The 18,407-nt window shown below is 53.2% G+C and overlaps 1 protein-coding gene across 2 annotated transcripts in view; it reads right to left on the bottom strand.

The window, feature by feature from the left end:
* galnt14 (UDP-N-acetyl-alpha-D-galactosamine:polypeptide N-acetylgalactosaminyltransferase 14 (GalNAc-T14)) overlaps positions 1–18,407 on the bottom strand; it is a 121,295-nt gene that overhangs the window by 4,510 nt on the left and 98,378 nt on the right. For both annotated transcript variants that reach the window (XM_068027877.1, XM_068027884.1), the window contains exon 13: positions 7,719–7,838. In XM_068027877.1, the coding sequence (XP_067883978.1) occupies positions 7,719–7,838 (120 nt within the window). The remainder of the gene's footprint in view (positions 1–7,718; positions 7,839–18,407) is intronic.

Genomic DNA, 18,407 nt, shown 5'->3' with positions numbered 1-18,407 from the left:
GGATTTATATGCATCTGGAAAGGCAAGGTCTGATTAGGGATAGTCAGCATGGCTTTGTGTGTGGGAAATCATGTCTCACGAATTTGATTCAGTTTTTTGAGGAGGTGACCAAGAGGATTGACGAGGGCAGGGTGATGGACGTTGTCTACATGGACTTTAGCAAGACCTTTGACAAGGTCCCGCATGGTAGGCTGGTCCAGAAGGTTTGAACACATGGGATCCAGGGTGAGCTAGCAAATTGGATACAAAATTGGCTTGGTGATAGGAGGCAGAGGGTGGTAGTGGAGGGTTGTTTTTCAGATTGGACCAGTGGTTTTTTTTTTTTTGGGTTTTTTTTTGGTTGCAGCAGCTTTGACAGAAGCGGAGGTGCGGAGCGAACTTGCAGCTGGGAGGTCAGTTTCAGTGTAAGTTAAAGTTAATTCCCTTTTGTTTTCGGAGGACCAGGGGACTGCTGGTTAAGTAAAAACTATATATTTGGGTGGTGGCTGTACCCGAGACACTACACATGTAGTGTCTCTCACCCACCCTCCTCCTCTAACCAAAAAAAAAAGGACTCTGGTGTGTTGATAAGGTAAGCTTTTTATTTAAAAAGTTCTGTCCGTCGGATTGCTAAGCTAACAAGTTTTGACTTTTTTTGGGGGTTTTTCAGTAGATTTGTTGGGAATTTAGAATAGTGGGAATGGAGGTTAAGGCAGTTGTATGTTCCTCCTGCAGAATGTGGGAGGTAAGGGTCGCCAAGAGTGTCCCTGCTGACTGCATCTGCGGGAAGTGCACCCAACTCCAGCTCCTCGAGAACCGCGTTAGGGAACTGGAGCTGGAGCTGGATGAACTTCGGATCATTCGGGAGGCGGAGGGGGTTATTGAGAGGAGTTATGGGGAGGTAGTCACACCTCAGGTAAAAGAAGTAGGTAGATGGGTTACCGTCCGGGGAAGGAGAGGGAACCAGCAGGCAGTGCAGGGATCCCCTGCGGCCGTTTCCCTCAACAACAGGTACACCGTTTTGGATACTGTTGGGGGGGGGGGGACTTACCAGGGGTAAGCAATGGGGTACAGGTATCTGGCACAGAGTCTGTCCCTGTTGCTCAGAAGGGAAGGGGGAAGAGGAGAAGAGCATTAGTCATTGCGGACTCCATAGTTAGGGGAACAGATAGGAGGTTCTGTGGGAACGAGAGAGACTCACAGTTGGTGTGTTGCCTCCCAGGTGCCAGGGTTCGTGATGTCTCGGATCGTGTTTTTGGGATCCTTAATGGGGAGGGGGAGCAGCCCCAAGTCGTGGTCCACATAGGCACCAACGACATAGGTAGGAAGAGAGATGGGGATTTAAGGCAGAAATTCAGGGAGCTAGGGTGGAAGCTTAGAGCGGGAACAAACAGAGTTGTTATCTCTGGGTTGTTGCCCGTGCCACGTGATAGCGAAGCGAGGAATAGGGAGAGAGAGGAGTTGAACACGTGGCTGCAGGGATGGTGTAGCAGGGAGGGTTTTGGTTTCCTGGATAATTGGGGCTCTTTCTGGGGTAGGTGGGACCTCTACAAACAGGATGGTCTTCACCTGAACCAGAGGGGTACCAATATCCTGGGGGGGAGATTTGTTAGTGCTCTTCGGGGTGGTTTAAACTAATTCAGCAGGGGAATGGGAACCTAAATTGTAGTGCCAGTGTACAGGATGTTGAGAGTAGTGAGGTCAGGGATATGGTTACAAGGACGCAAGAGGGCACTGGCAAGCAAGAACCTGGTTTAAAGTGTGTCTACTTCAACGCCAGGAGCATCCGGAATAAGGTGGGTGAGCTTGCAGCATGGGTTGGTACCTGGGATCTCGATGCTGTGGCCATTTCGGAGACATGGGTAGAGCAGGGGCAGGAATGGATGTTGCAGGTTCCGGGATTTAGATGTTTCAGTAAGAACAGAGAAGATGGTAAAAGAGGTGGGGGGTGTGGCATTGTTAATCAAGGAGAGTATTACAGCGACAGAAAGGTCGTTTGAGGACTCGTCTACTGAGGTAGTATGGGCCGAGGTTAGAAACAGGAGAGGAGAGGTCACCCTGTTGGGAGTTTTCTATAGACCTCCGAATAGTTCCAGAGATGTAGAGGAAAGGATAGCGAAGATGATTCTCGACAGGAGCGAGAGTAACAGGGTAGTTGTTATGGGGGACTTTAACTTTCCAAATATTGACTGGAAATACTATAGTTCGAGTACTTTAGATGGGTCAGTTTTTGTCCAGTGTGTGCAGGAGGGTTTTCTGACACAGTATGTAGACAGGCCAACCAGGGGCGATGCCACATTGGATTTGGTACTGGGTAATGAACCCGGCCAGGTGTTAGATTTAGATGTAGGTGAGTACTTTGGTGATAGTGATCACAATTCGGTTAGGTTTACCTTAGCGATGGGCAGGGACAGGGATATACCGCAGGGCAAGAATTATAGCTGGGGGAAAGGAAATTATGATGCGATTAGGCAAGATTTAGGATGCGTAGGATGGGGAAGGAAACTGCAGGGGATGGGCACAATCGAAATGTGGAGCTTATTCAAGGAGCAGCTACTGCGTGTCCTTGATAAGTATGTACCTATCAGGCAGGGAGGAAGTTGTCGAGCGAGGGAGCCGTGGTTTACTAAAGAAGTTGAAGCGCTTGTCAGGAGGAAGAAGGCGGCTTATGTTAGGATGAGACGTGAAGGCTCAGTTAGGGCGCTTGAGAGTTACAAGCTAGCCAGGAAGGATCTAAAGGGAGAGCTAAGAAGTGCAAGGAGAGGACACGAGAAGTCATTGGCGGATAGGATCAGGGAAAACCCTAAGGCTTTCTATAGGTATATCAGGAATAAAAGAATGACTAGAGTTAGATTAGGGCCAATCAAGGATAGTAGTGGGAAGTTGTGTGTGGAATCAGAGGAGATAGGGGAAGCGTTAAATGAATATTTTTCGTCAGTATTTACAGTAGAGAAAGAAAATGTTGTTTAGGAGAATACTGAGATTCAGACTACTAGGCTAGATGGGATTAAGGTTCACAAGGAGGAGGTGTTAGCAATTTTGGAAAGTGTGAAAATAGATAAGTCCCCTGGGCCAGATGGGATTTATCCTAGGATTCTCTGGGAAGCCAGGGAGGAGATTGCAGAGGCTTTGTCCTTGATCTTTATGTCGTCATTGTCGACAGGAATAGTGCCGGAAGACTGGAGGATAGCAAATGTTGTCCCCTTGTTCAAGAAGGGGAGTAGAGACAGCCCTGGTAATTATAGACCTGTGAGCCTTACTTCGGTTGTGGGTAAAATGTTGGAAAAGGTTATAAGAGATAGGATTTATAATCATCTTGAAAAGAATAAGTTCATTAGCGATAGTCAGCACGGTTTTGTGAAGGGTAGGCCGTGCCTCACAAACCTTATTGAGTTTTTCGAGAAGGTGACCAAACAGGTGGATGAGGGTAAAGCAGTGGATGTGGTGTATATGGATTTCAGTAAGGCGTTTGATAAGGTTCCCCACGGTAGGCTATTGCAGAAAATACGGAAGTAAGGTTGAAGGTGATTTAGAGCTTTGGATCAGAAATTGGCTAGCTGAAAGAAGACAGAGGGTGGTGGTTGATGGGAAATTTTCATCCTGGAGTTTAGTTACTAGTGGTGTACCACAAGGATCTGTTTTGGGGCCACTGCTGTTTGTCATTTTTATAAGTGACCTGGAAGAGGGTGTAGAAGGGTGGGTTAGTAAATCTGCGGATGACACTAAGGTCGGTGGAGTTGTGGATAGTGCCGAAGGATGTTGTAGGGTACAGAGGGACATAGATAGGCTGCAGAGCTGGGCTGAGAGATGGCAAATGGAGTTGAATGCGGAAAAGTGTGAGGTGATTCACTTTGGAAGGAGTAACAGGAATGCAGAGTACTGGGCTAATGGGAAGATTCTTGGTAGTGTAGATGAACAGAGAGATCTTGGTGTCCAGGTGCATAAATCCCTGAAGGTTGCTACCCAGGTTAATAGGGCTGTTAAGAAGGCATATGGTGTGTTAGCTTTTATTAGTAGGGGGATCGAGTTTCGGAGCCACGAGGTTATGCTGCAGCTGTACAAAACTCTGGTGAGACCGCACCTGGAGTATTGCGTGCAGTTCTGGTCACCGCATTATAGGAAGGATGTGGAAGCTTTGGAAAGGGTTCAGAGGAGATTTACTAGGATGTTGCCTGGTACGGAGGGAAGGTCTTATGAGGAAAGGCTGAGGGACTTGAGGTTGTTTTCGTTGGAGAGAAGGAGGAGGAGAGGTGACTTAATAGAGACATATAAGATAATCAGAGGGTTGGATAGGGTGGATAGTGAGAGTCTTTTTCCTCGGATGGTGATGGCAAACACGAGGGGACATAGCTTTAAGTTGAGGGGTGATAGATATAGGACAGATGTTAGAGGTAGTTTCTTTACTCAGAGAGTAGTAGGGGCGTGGAACGCCCTGCCTGCAACAGTAGTAGACTCGCCAACTTTAAGGGCATATAAGTGGTCATTGGATAGACATATGGATGAAAATGGAACAGTGTAGGTCAGATGGTTTCACAGGTCGGTGCAACATCGAGGGCCGAAGGGCCTGTACTGCGCTGTAATGTTCTAATGTTCTGATGGTGTGCTGGGTCCTCTATTGTTTGTCATATATATTAATGACATAGATGTGAATGCAGGGGGCATGATTAGTAAGTTTGCAGATGACACCAAAATTGGTGGTATAGTGGACAGTGAAGAAGGTTGTCTAAGGTTACAACAGGATATAGATCAACTGGGAAAGTGGGCAAGGGATTGGCAAATGGAATTTAACCCAGACAAGTGTGAAGTGATGCATTTTGGGACGTTAAACCAGGGCAAGACATATACAATGAATGGCAGGGCCCTGGGGAATGTTGTTGAGCAGAGAGACCTTGGGGTGCAAGTACATAGTTCCCTGAAAGTGGCAACACAGGTAGACAGGGTGGTGAAGAAGGCGTATGGCATGCTTGCCTTCATCGGCCGGGGCATTGAGTACAAGAGTTGGGATGTCATGTTACAATTGTACATAATGTTGGTTAGGCCGCATTTGGAGTACTGTGTGCAGTTCTGGTCGCCGCACTACAGGAAAGATGTGATTAAGCTAGAGAGGGTGCAGAAAAGATTCACAAGGATATTGCCTGGTTTGGAGGGCTTGAGTTATAAAGAGAGATTGGATAGGCTGGGTCTGTTTTCCCTGGAGTGAGGGAGGCTGAGAGGGGACATGACAGAAGTATATAGATAGGGTAGATAGCCAGAGTCTGTTTCCCATGGTAGGGGTGACTAAAACTAGAGGGCATAGATTTAAGGTGAGAGGGAGGAGGTTTAAAGGGGATCAAAGGGGTAAATTTTTCACACAAAGAATAGTGGGTATCTGGAATGAGCTGCCTGAGGAGGTGGTGGAGGCAGGAATAGTAGCAACATTTAAGAGGCATCTGAACAGGTACTTGAATGAGCAAGGCATAGACAGATATGGAATTAATGCAGGCAGGTGGGATTAGTATAGATAGGCCTTATGGTCAGCATGGACGCGGTGGGCCGAAGGGCCTGTTTCTATGCTGTATGACTCTGTGACTCTATGACCAGCCAGGACAAAGCAGCCCGCTTGATTGGCACCCCATCCACAAACATTCACTCCCTTCACCACCTGTGCACAGTGGTAGCAGTGTGTACCATCTACAAGATGCACTGCAGCAACTTATCAAGACACCTTTGACAGCACCTTCAAAACCCATGACCTCTACTACCTAGAAGGACGAGGGCAGCAGATGCATGGGAACACCACAACCTGCAAGTTCCCCTCCAAGCCACACACCATCCTGACTTGGAACTATATTGCTGCTCCTTCACTGTTGCTGGATCAAAATCCTGGAACTCCAACCTGTCAACCTGGTGAATCTACAACACAGGACTACTTGCATGCCAAACTGCCTAAGCAGCATGCAATAGACAGAGCTAAGCGATCCCTTAACCAACGGACCAGATCTAAGCTCTGCAGTCCTGCCACATCCAGTTATGAATTGTGGTGGACAATTAAACAACTAACTGGAGGAGGTGGCTCCACAAATATCCCCATCCTCAATGATGGGGGAACCCAGCACATCAGTGTGAAAGATAAAGCTGAAGCATTTGCAACAATCTTCAGCCAGAAGTGCCGAATTGATGATCCATCTCGGCCTCCTCCTGAAGTCCCAGCATTACAGAGGCCAGATTCAGCCAATTCGATTCACTCCACGTGATATCAAGAAACGACTGAAGGCACTGGATACTGCAAAAGCTATGGGCCCTGACAATATTCCGGCAATCGTACTGAAGACCTGTGCTCCAGAACTTGCTGCTCCCCTAGCCAAGCTGTTCCAGTACAACTACAACACTGGCATCTACCCGGCAATGTGGAAAATTGCCCAGGTATGTCCTGTACACAAAAAGCAGGAAAAGTCCAACCCGGCCAATTACCGCCCCATCAGCCTACTCTCAATCATCAGTAAAGTGATGGAAGGTGTCATCGACAGTGCCATCAAGCGGCACTTGCTTAGCAATAACCTACTCAGTAACACTCAGTTTGGGTTCCGCCAGGGGCCACTCAGCTCCTGACCTCATTACAGCCTTGGTTCAAACATGGATAAAAGAGCTAAACTCAAGAGGTGAGGTGAGAGTGACTGCCCTTGACATCAAGGAGCTCTAGCAAAACTGAGGTCAATGGGAATCAGGGGAAAAGTCTCCGCTGGTTGGAGTTATACCTAGCACAAAGGAAGATGGTTGTGGTTGTTGGAGGTCAATCATCTTGACATTCAATAACATTACCATAGCCGAATCCCCCACTATCAACATCCTGGGGGCTACCATTGACCAGAAACTGAACTGGAGTAGCCATATAAATACCATGGCTACAAGAGCAGGTCAGAGGCTAGGAATCCCATGGCGAGTAACTCACCTCCTGACTCCCCAAAGCCTGTCCACCATTTACAAGGCACAAGTCAGGAGTGTGATGGAATACTCTCCACTTGCCTGGATGGGTGCAGCTCCAACAATACTCAAGAAGCTCGACACCATCCAGGACAAAGCAGCTCACTTGATTGGCACCCCATCCACCACCTTCAACATTCACTCCCTCTACCACTGACGCATAGTAACAGCAGTGTGTACCATCTACAAGATGCACTGCAGCAAGGCTCCTTTGACAGCACCTTCCAAACCTGCGACCTCTACCAACTAGAAAGACAAGGGCAGCAAATGCATGGGAACACCACCACCTGCAAGTTCCCGTCCAAGTCACACACCATCCTGACTTGGAACTATATCGCCGTTCCTTCACTGTCGCTGGGTCAAAATCCTGGAACTCCCTTCCTAACAGCACTGTGGGTGTACCTACCCCAAATGGACTGCAGCAGTTCAAGAAGGCAGCTCACCACCACCTTCTCAAGGGCAATTAGGGATGGGCAATAAATGCTGGCCTGGCCAGCGACACCCACATCTCCATAAACAAATAAAAATAAAACACACACAGATACATTGCACATACAGTTCCCCCCGCACCCGGCCCCCGCCGGCCCGTACACCCACACAGATACATCATGCAGACTGTCCACACACACAGACAGATACATTACACACACACACATTACACTGTCCATACACACACGCCTCACATGAACTGTACAGAGACACACATGGTCTGTAGATTCTGGTTCTTGCTGGGTACAGGTCCAACAGCCTGAATGAAATTTGGTAGTGAGTGACATTACCTGCTTGCCATCTCTGTCACTGCACGGTGTTACAATAACCTGGGATCCTGGAAACAGGGTCGCCACAGAGAGACAGTGCTGCTTCTGACTAATCTGCTGTGCACGGGTGTACGTCCATTCCTGGGGGAAATGAAAAACAGCCACTTTTAGGAACCTGTTGAGTGTGGAATCAGGGATCAGCACTGAAGGCTGAATGACCCTGGGATACACAGGACTGGTGAGAATCTCTACTGACAGCAAGGAGCTGCTGAGGGACAGTGGGGTTCAGGAGCAACCCTGATATCATGTGTTTTATATAGCAGAGGCTGCTTCAATGTGTGAACAGAGAGCAGAATCACCGAGTGCTGTAGATATTGGTCAACAAAATCATTTGGTTTGTTAGGTTACTAGTTAGTGCAATCACTTAGTCCATGTGGTTACTGATTAAAGGAATCACCTGGTCTTTTTTTTACTGGTTAATGAAATAACTCAGTTGCTTTGTTACTTGTTAATTGAATCACACGGTCTGTCTGGTTGCTGTTCATTCTTTAGTGGAACCACCAGAGAAACATAGAAAATAGGAGCAGGAGTAGGCCATTCGGCCCTTCGAGCCTGCTCTGCCATTCATTATGATCGTGGCTGATCATCCAACTCAGTAACCTGTTCCCGCTTTCCCCCCATATCCTTTGATCCCTTTAGACCCAAGAGCTGTATCTAACTCCTTCTTGAAACCATACATTGTTTTGGCTCAACTGCTTTCTGTGGTAACGAATTCCACAGGCTCACCACTCTCTGGGTGAAGAAATTTCTCCTCATCTCAGTCCTGAAAGATTTGCCCCTTATCTTTAGATGATGACCCCTGGTTCTGGACTCCCCCACCATCGGGAACATCTTTCCTGCATCTACCCTGTCAAGTCCTGTTAGAATTTTATAGGTTTCTATGAGATCCCCCCTCACTCTTCTGAAATCCAGTGAATATAATCGTAATCGACTCAATCTCTCCTCATACGTCAGTCCCGCCATCCCAGGAATCAGTCTGATAAACTTTCACTGCACTCCCTCTATAGCAAGAACATCCTTCCTCAGATAAGGAGACCAAAACTGCACCCAGTATTCCAGGTGTGGCCTCACCAACAAGGCCCTGTATAATTGCAGCAAGACATCCCTGCTCCTGTACTCGAATCGTCTCGCTATGAAGGCCAACGTACCACTTGCCTTTTTTACCACCTGTTGCACCTGCATGCTTACCTTCAGCGACTGGTGTACGAGAACACCCAGGTCTCGCTGCATATTCCCCTCTCTCAGTTTATAGCCATTCAGATAATAATCTGCCTTCCTGTTTTTGCTACCAAAGTGGATAACCTCACATTTATCTACATTATACTGCATCTGCCATGCATTAGCCCACTCACTCAACTTGTCCAAATCACCCTGAAACCTCTCTGCATCCTCCTCACAACTCACCCTCCCACCCAGTTTTGTGTCGTCTGCAAATTTGGAGATATTACGTTTAGTTCCCGCATCTAAATCATTAATATATATTGTGAATAGCTGGGGTCCTAGCACCAATCCCTGTGGTACCCCACTAGTCACAGCCTGCCATTCGGAAAAAGACCCTTTTATTCCGTCTTTTTGTTTCCTGTCCGCCAACCAATTTTCTATCAATGACAATACACTACCCCCAATCCCATGCGCTTTAATTTTACACGCTAATCTCTTATGTGGGACTTTGTCGAAAGCCTTCTGAAAGTCCAAATAAACCACATCCACTGGCTCCACCTCATCAACTCTACTAGTTACATCCTCGAAGAATTCCAGTAGATTTGTCAAGCATGATTTCCCTTTCGTAAATCCATGCTGACTCTGCCCGATTTTAGCAGTGTTCTCTAAGTGCTCTGCTATAAAATCTTTGATAATGGACTCCAGAATTTTCCCCACTACCGACGTCAGGCTGACTGGTCTATAATTTCCTGCTTTCTCTCTACCTCCCTTTTTAAATAATGGGGTTACATTAGCTACCCTCCAATAGCTACCGTGGAATCTCCCTGCTCAGCATAGTGGGGAAAGTCTTTGCTCGAGTCGTTTTGAACAGACTCCAGAAGTTGGCTGAGTGTGTCTACCCAGAAGCACAGTGCAGCTTTCGAACAGAGAGACCCACCATTGACATGCTGTTTTCCCTTCGCCAGCTACAGGAGAAATGCCGTGAACAACAGATGCCCCTCTACATTGCTTTCATAGATCTCAGCAAAGCCTTTGACCTCGTCAGCAGACGTGGTCTCTTCAGACTACTAGAAAAGATCGGAAGTCCACCGAAGCTACTAAGTATCATCACCTCATTCCATGACAATATGAAAGGCACAATTCAACATGGTGGCTCCTCATCAGACCCCTTTCTTATCCTGAGTGGCGTGAAACAGGGCTGTGTTCTCGCACCTACACTGTTTGGGATCTTCTTCTCACTGCTGCTCTCACTTGCGTTCAAGTCTTAAGAAGAAGGAATTTTCCTCCACACAAGATCAGATGGCAGGTTGTTCAACCTTGCCCGTCTAAGAGCGAAGACCAAAGTATGGAAAGTCTTCATCAGGGAACTCCTCTTTGCTGACGATGCTGCATTAACATCCCACACAGAAGAGTGTCTGCAGAGACTCATCGACAGGTTTGCGGCTGCCTGCAATGAATTTGGCCTAACCATCAGCATCAAGAAAACGAACATCATGGGACAGGACGTCAGAAATGCTCCATCCATCAATATCGGCGACCATGCTCTGCAAGTGGTTCAAGAGTTCACCTACCTAGGCTCAACTATCACCAGTAACCTGTCTCTCGATGCAGAAATCAACAAGCGCATGGGAAAGGCTTCCACTGCTATGTCCAGACTGGCCAAGAGAGTGTGGGAAAATGGCACACTGACACGGAACACAAAACTCCGAGTGTATCAAGCCTGTGTCCTCAGTACCTTGCTCTATGGCAGCGAGGCCTGGACAACGTATGTCAGCCAAGAGCGATGTCTCAATTCATTCCATCTTCGCTGCCTCCGGAGAATATTTGGCATCAGGTGGCAGGACCGTATCTCCAACACAGAAGTCCTCGAGGCGGCCAACATGTCCAGCTTATACACACTACTGAGCCAGCGGCGCTTGAGATGGCTTGGCCATGTGAGCTGCATGGAAGATGGCAGGATCCGCAAGGACACATTGTACAGCGAGCTCGCCATTGGTATCAGACCCACCGGCCGTCCATGTCTCCGCTTTAAAGATGTCAGCAAACACGACATGAAGTCCTGTGACATTGATCACAAGTCGTGGGAGTCAGTTGCCAGCATTCGCCAGAGCTGGCGGACAGCCATAAAGGCGGGGCTAAAGTGTGGCGAGTCGAAGAGACTTAGCAGTTGGTAGGAAAAAAGAAAGCGCAAGGAGAGAGCCAACTGTGCAACAGCCCAGGCAAACAATTTTATCTGTCGTGCATGTGGAAGAGTCTGTCACTCTAGAATTGGCCTTTATAGCCACTCCAGATGCTGCTTCACAAACCTCCAGGCGCGTATCCATTGTCTCTCAAGACAAGGAGGCCAAAGAAGAATCTGCAGGAACTGTTCCATAGTCTGTAGAATCTTGGAAGATGACCACCAATGCATCCACTATTTTGAGGGCCACTTCCTTAAGTACTCTGGGATGCAGACCATCAGGCCCGAAGAATTTATCAGCCTTCAATCCTATCAATTTCCTCAACACCGTTTCTCTACTAATTCTGATTTCATTCAGTTCCTGTCTCTCACTAAACCCTGTGTTCCCCAACATTTCCGGTATGATATTTGTGTCCTCCTTTGTGAAGACAGAACCAAAGTATGCATTTAGTTGGTCAGCCATTTCTTTAATCCCCATCACAAATTCCCCTGTTTCTGACTGGAAGGGACCTACATTCGTCTTCACTAACCTTTTTCTCTTCACATACTTATCGAAACTTTTACAGTCAGATTTTATGTTCGCCACAAGCTTGCTCTCGTACTCTAGACCATAATTGTGTGGTCAGTGATGAATTAAATTATTTTATCAATCCTGCAACTGATTAGTGCAGTCACTCATTCAGTGTGATCATTCCTGACTGGAATCCTGGACCAGTATCATCACTAGTTAATGGAATTCCATGGTCAACATTTCACTAACTAGTAAAATCACGCTGTCAGTGCACTCATTGGTTAGCTGAGTCATTCAGCGAGAGCGGGTTAGAGCGATCGGTCTGTGAGTGCGGGTCCCGGGTTAGAGCGATCGGTCTGTGAGTGCGGGTCCCGGGTTAGTGCGATCGGTCTGTGAGTGCGGGTCCCGGGTTAGTGCGATCAGTCTGTGAGTGCGGGTCCCGGGTTAGTGCGATCGGTCTGTGAGTGCGGGTCCCGGGTTAGAGCGATCGGTCTGTGAGTGCGGGTCCCGGGTTAGTGCGATCGGTCTGTGAGTGCGGGTCCCACGTTAGAGCGATCGGTCTGTGAGTGCGGGTCCCGGGTTAGTGCGATCGGTCAGTGAGTGCGGGTCCCGGGTTAGTGCGATCGGTCAGTGAGTGCGGGTCCCGGGTTAGTGCGATCGGTCTGTGAGTGCGGGTCCCGGGTTAGTGCGATCGGTCTGTGAGTGCGGGTCCCGGGTTAGTGCGATCGGTCTGTGAGTGCGGGTCCCGGGTTAGTGCGATCGGTCTGTGAGTGCGGGTCCCGGGTTAGTGCGATCAGTCTGTGAGTGCGGGTCCCGGGTTAGTGCGATCGGTCTGTGAGTACGGGTCCCGGGTTAGAGCGATCGGTCTGTGAGTGCGGGTCCCGGGTTAGTGCGATCGGTCTGTGAGTGCGGGTCCCGGGTTAGAGCGATCGGTCTGTGAGTGCGGGTCCCGGGTTAGTGCGATCGGTCTGTGAGTGCGGGTCCCGGGTTAGTGCGATCGTGTCTGTGAGTGCGGGTCCCGGGTTAGTGCGATCGGTCAGTGAGTGCGGGTCCCGGGTTAGTGCGATCGGTCAGTGAGTGCGGGTCCCGGGTTAGTGCGATCAGTCTGTGAGTGCGGGTCCCGGGTTAGTGCGATCGGTCAGTGAGTGCGGGTCCCGGGTTAGTGCGATCGTGTCTGTGAGTGCGGGTCCCGGGTTAGTGCGATCGGTCTGTGAGTGCGGGTCCCGGGTTAGTGCGATCGGTCTGTGAGTGCGGGTTCCAGGTTAGTGCGATCGGTCTGTGAGTGCGGGTCCCGGGTTAGTGCGATCGTGTCTGTGAGTGCGGGTCCCGGGTTAGTGCGATCGGTCTGTGAGTGCGGGTCCCGGGTTAGTGCGATCGGTCAGTGAGTGCGGGTCCCGGGTTAGTGCGATCAGTCTGTGAGTGCGGGTCCCGGGTTAGTGCGATCGGTCTGTGAGTGCGGGTCCCGGGTTAGTGCGATCGGTCTGTGAGTGCGGGTCCCGGGTTAGTGCGATCGGTCTGTGAGTGCGGGTCCCGGGTTAGTGCGATCGGTCTGTGAGTGCGGATCCCGGGTTAGTGCGATCGGTCTGTGAGTGCGGGTTCCAGGTTAGTGCGATCGGTCTGTGAGTGCGGGTCCCGGGTTAGTGCGATCGGTCTGTGAGTGCGGGTCCCGGGTTAGTGCGATCGGTCAGTGAGTGCGGGTCCCGGGTTAGTGCGATCGGTCTGTGAGTGCGGGTCCCGGGTTAGTGCGATCAGTCTGTGAGTGCGGGTCCCGGGTTAGAGCGATCGGTCTGTGAGTGCGGGTCCCGGGTTAGTGCGATCGGTCTGTGAGTGCGGGTCCCGGGTTAGTGCGATCAGTCTGTGAGTGCGGGTCCCGGGTTAGTGCGATCGGTCTGTGAGTGCGGGTCCCGGGTTAGTGCGATCGGTCTGTGAGTGCGGGTCCCGGGTTAGTGCGATCGGTCTGTGAGTGCGGGTCCCGGGTTAGTGCGATCGGTCTGTGAGTGCGGGTCCCGGGTTAGTGCGATCGGTCAGTGAGTGCGGGTCCCGGGTTAGTGCGATCGGTCAGTGAGTGCGGGTCCCGGGTTAGTGCGATCGGTCTGTGTGTGCGGGTCCCGGGTTAGTGCGATCAGTCTGTGAGTGCGGGTCCCGGGTTAGTGCGATCGGTCAGTGAGTGCGGGTCCCGGGTTAGTGCGATCGGTCTGTGTGTGCGGGTCCCGGGTTAGAGCGATCGGTCTGTGAGTGCGGGTCCCGGGTTAGTGCGATCGGTCTGTGAGTGCGGGTCCCGGGTTAGTGCGATCGGTCTGTGAGTGCGGGTCCCGGGTTAGTGCGATCAGTCTGTGAGTGCGGGTCCCGGGTTAGAGCGATCGGTCTGTGAGTGCGGGTCCCGGGTTAGTGCGATCGGTCTGTGAGTGCGGGTCCCGGGTTAGTGCGATCAGTCTGTGAGTGCGGGTCCCGGGTTAGTGCGATCGGTCAGTGAGTGCGGGTCCCGGGTTAGTGCGATCAGTCTGTGAGTACGGGTCCCGGGTTAGTGCGCTCGGTCTGTGAGTGCGGGTCCCGGGTTAGTGCGATCGGTCTGTGAGTGCGGGTCCCGGGTTAGTGCGATCAGTCTGTGAGTGCGGGTCCCGGGTTAGTGCGATCGGTCTGTGAGTACGGGTCCCGGGTTAGTGCGATCGGTCAGTGAGTGCGGGTCCCGGGTTAGTGCGCTCGGTCTGTGAGTGCGGGTCCCGGGTTAGTGCGATCGGTCTGTGAGTGCGGGTCCCGGGTTAGTGCGATCGGTCTGTGAGTGCGGGTCCCGGGTTAGTGCGATCGGTCTGTGAGTGCGGGTCCCGGGTTAGTGCGATCGGTCAGTGAGTGCGGGTCCCGGGTTAGTGCGATCGGTCAGTGAGTGCGGGTCCCGGGTTAGTGCGATCGGTCTGTGAGTGCGGGTCCCGGGTTAGTGCGATCGGTCTGTGAGTGCGGGTCCCGGGTTAGTGCGATCGGTCTGTGAGTGCGGGTCCCGGGTTAGTGCGATCAGTCTGTGAGTGCGGGTCCCGGGTTAGTGCGATCGGTCTGTGAGTGCGGGTCCCGGGTTAGTGCGATCGGTCGGTGAGTACGGGTCCCGGGTTAGAGCGATCGGTCTGTGAGTGCGGGTCCCGGGTTAGTGCGATCGGTCTGTGAGTGCGGGTCCCGGGTTAGTGCGATCGTGTCTGTGAGTGCGGGTCCCGGGTTAGTGCGATCGGTCAGTGAGTGCGGGTCCCGGGTTAGTGCGATCGTGTCTGTGAGTACGGGTCCCGGGTTAGAGCGATCGGTCTGTGAGTGCGGGTCCCGGGTTAGTGCGATCGTGTCTGTGAGTGCGGGTCCCGGGTTAGTGCGATCGTGTCTGTGAGTACGGGTCCCGGGTTAGAGCGATCGGTCTGTGAGTGCGGGTCCCGGGTTAGTGCGATCGTGTCTGTGAGTGCGGGTCCCGGGTTAGTGCGATCGTGTCTGTGAGTGCGGGTCCCGGGTTAGTGCGATCGGTCAGTGAGTGCGGATCCCGGGTTAGTGCGATCGGTCTGTGAGTGCGGGTCCCAGGTTAGTGCGATCGGTCTGTGAGTGCGGGTCCCGGGTTAGTGCGATCGGTCTGTGAGTGCGGGTCCCGGGTTAGTGCGATCAGTCTGTGAGTGCGGGTCCCGGGTTAGTGCGATCGGTCTGTGAGTGCGGGTCCCGGGTTAGTGCGATCGGTCAGTGAGTGCGGGTCCCGGGTTAGTGCGATCAGTCTGTGAGTGCGGGTCCCGGGTTAGTGCGATCGGTCAGTGAGTGCGGGTCCCGGGTTAGTGCGATCAGTCTGTGAGTGCGGGTCCCGGGTTAGAGCGATCGGTCTGTGAGTGCGGGTCCCGGGTTAGTGCGATCGGTCTGTGAGTGCGGGTCCCGGGTTAGTGCGATCAGTCTGTGTGTGCGGGTCCCGGGTTAGTGCGATCGGTCTGTGAGTGCGGGTCCCGGGTTAGTGCGATCGGTCAGTGAGTGCGGGTCCCGGGTTAGTGCGATCGGTCTGTGAGTGCGGGTCCCGGGTTAGTGCGATCGTGTCTGTGAGTACGGGTCCCGGGTTAGTGCGATCAGTCTGTGAGTGCGGGTCCCGGGTTAGTGCGATCGGTCTGTGAGTGCGGGTCCCGGGTTAGTGCGATCAGTCTGTGAGTGCGGGTCCCGGGTTAGTGCGATCGGTCTGTGAGTGCGGGTCCCGGGTTAGTGCGATCGGTCTGTGAGTGCGGGTCCCGGGTTAGTGCGATCGGTCAGTGAGTGCGGGTCCCGGGTTAGTGCGATCGGTCTGTGAGTGCGGGTCCCGGGTTAGTGCGATCAGTCTGTGAGTGCGGGTCCCGGGTTAGTGCGATCGGTCTGTGAGTGCGGGTCCCGGGTTAGTGCGATCGGTCAGTGAGTGCGGGTCCCGGGTTAGTGCGATCGGTCTGTGAGTGCGGGTCCCGGGTTAGTGCGATCGGTCTGTGAGTGCGGGTCCCGGGTTAGTGCGATCGGTCTGTGAGTGCGGGTCCCGGGTTAGAGCGATCGGTCTGTGAGTGCGGGTCCCGGGTTAGTGCGATCGGTCTGTGAGTGCGGGTCCCGGGTTAGAGCGATCGGTCTGTGAGTGCGGGTCCCGGGTTAGTGCGATCGGTCTGTGAGTGCGGGTCCCGGGTTAGTGCGATCAGTCTGTGTGTGCGGGTCCCGGGTTAGTGCGATCGGTCTGTGAGTGCGGGTCCCGGGTTAGTGCGATCAGTCTGTGAGTGCGGGTCCCGGGTTAGTGCGATCGGTCTGTGAGTGCGGGTCCCGGGTTAGTGCGATCAGTCTGTGAGTGCGGGTCCCGGGTTAGTGCGATCGGTCAGTGAGTGCGGGTCCCGGGTTAGTGCGATCGGTCTGTGAGTGCGGGTCCCGGGTTAGTGCGATCGGTCTGTGAGTGCGAGTCCCGGGTTAGTGCGATCGGACTGTGAGTGCGGGTCCCGGGTTAGTGCGATCGTGTCTGTGAGTGCGGGTCCCGGGTTAGTGCGATCAGTCAGTGAGTGCGGGTCCCGGGTTAGTGCGATCGGTCTGTGAGTGCGGGTCCCGGGTTAGTGCGATCAGTCTGTGAGTGCGGGTCCCGGGTTAGTGCGATCGGTCAGTGAGTGCGGGTCCCGGGTTAGTGCGATCGGTCTGTGAGTGCGGGTCCCGGGTTAGTGCGATCGGTCTGTGAGTGCGGGTCCCGGGTTAGTGCGATCGGACTGTGAGTGCGGGTCCCGGGTTAGTGCGATCAGTCTGTGAGTGCGGGTCCCGGGTTAGTGCGATCGTGTCAGTGAGTGCGGGTCCCGGGTTAGTGCGATCGGTCTGTGAGTGCGGGTCCCGGGTTAGTGCTATCAGTCTGTGAGTGCGGGTCCCGGGTTAGTGCGATCGGTCTGTGAGTGCGGGTCCCGGGTTAGTGCGATCGTGTCTGTGAGTGCGGGTCCCGGGTTAGAGCGATCGGTCTGTGAGTGCGGGTCCCGGGTTAGTGCGATCGGTCTGTGAGTGCGGGTCCCGGGTTAGAGCGATCGGTCTGTGAGTGCGGGTCCCGGGTTAGAGCGATCGGTCTGTGAGTGCGGGTCCCGGGTTAGTGCGATCGGTCTGTGAGTGCGGGTCCCGGGTTAGTGCGATCGTGTCTGTGAGTGCGGGTCCCGGGTTAGTGCGATCGGTCTGTGAGTGCGGGTCCCGGGTTAGTGCGATCGGTCTGTGAGTGCGGGTCCCGGGTTAGTGCGATCAGTCTGTGTGTGCGGGTCCCGGGTTAGTGCGATCGGTCAGTGAGTGCGGGTCCCGGGTTAGTGCGATCGGTCTGTGAGTGCGGGTCCCGGGTTAGTGCGATCGGTCTGTGAGTGCGGGTCCCGGGTTAGTGCGATCGGTCTGTGAGTGCGGGTCCCGGGTTAGTGCGATCAGTCTGTGAGTGCGGGTCCCGGGTTAGTGCGATCGGTCTGTGAGTGCGGGTCCCGGGTTAGTGCGATCGTGTCTGTGAGTGCGGGTCCCGGGTTAATGCGATCGGTCTGTGAGTGCGGGTCCCGGGTTAGTGCGATCAGTCTGTGAGTGCGGGTCCCGGGTTAGTGCGATCGGTCTGTGAGTGCGGGTCCCGGGTTAGTGCGATCGGTCTGTGAGTGCGGGTCCCGGGTTAGTGCGATCGGTCAGTGAGTGCGGGTCCCGGGTTAGTGCGATCGGTCTGTGAGTGCGGGTCCCGGGTTAGTGCGATCAGTCTGTGAGTGCGGGTCCCGGGTTAGTGCGATCGGTCTGTGAGTGCGGGTCCCGGGTTAGTGCGATCGGTCAGTGAGTGCGGGTCCCGGGTTAGTGCGATCGGTCTGTGAGTGCGGGTCCCGGGTTAGTGCGATCGGTCTGTGAGTGCGGGTCCCGGGTTAGTGCGATCGGTCTGTGAGTGCGGGTCCCGGGTTAGAGCGATCGGTCTGTGAGTGCGGGTCCCGGGTTAGTGCGATCGGTCTGTGAGTGCGGGTCCCGGGTTAGAGCGATCGGTCTGTGAGTGCGGGTCCCGGGTTAGTGCGATCGGTCTGTGAGTGCGGGTCCCGGGTTAGTGCGATCGTGTCTGTGAGTGCGGGTCCCGGGTTAATGCGATCGGTCTGTGAGTGCGGGTCCCGGGTTAGTGCGATCGGTCTGCGAGTACGGGTCCCGGGTTAGAGCGATCAGTCTGCGAGTGCGGGTCCCGGGTTAGTGCGATCGGTCAGTGAGTGCGGGTCCCGGGTTAGAGCGATCAGTCTGTGAGTGCGGGTCCCGGGTTAGTGCGATCGGTCAGTGAGTGCGGGTCCCGGGTTAGTGCGATCGGTCTGTGAGTGCGGGTCCCGGGTTAGAGCGATCGGTC

Source organism: Heterodontus francisci, chromosome 3 (genome assembly GCF_036365525.1).
Source record: "Heterodontus francisci isolate sHetFra1 chromosome 3, sHetFra1.hap1, whole genome shotgun sequence".
NCBI lineage: Eukaryota > Metazoa > Chordata > Chondrichthyes > Heterodontiformes > Heterodontidae > Heterodontus > Heterodontus francisci.
Note: the sequence above shows the minus strand (reverse complement) of the source record. Positions and strands in the feature narration are given on the sequence as shown.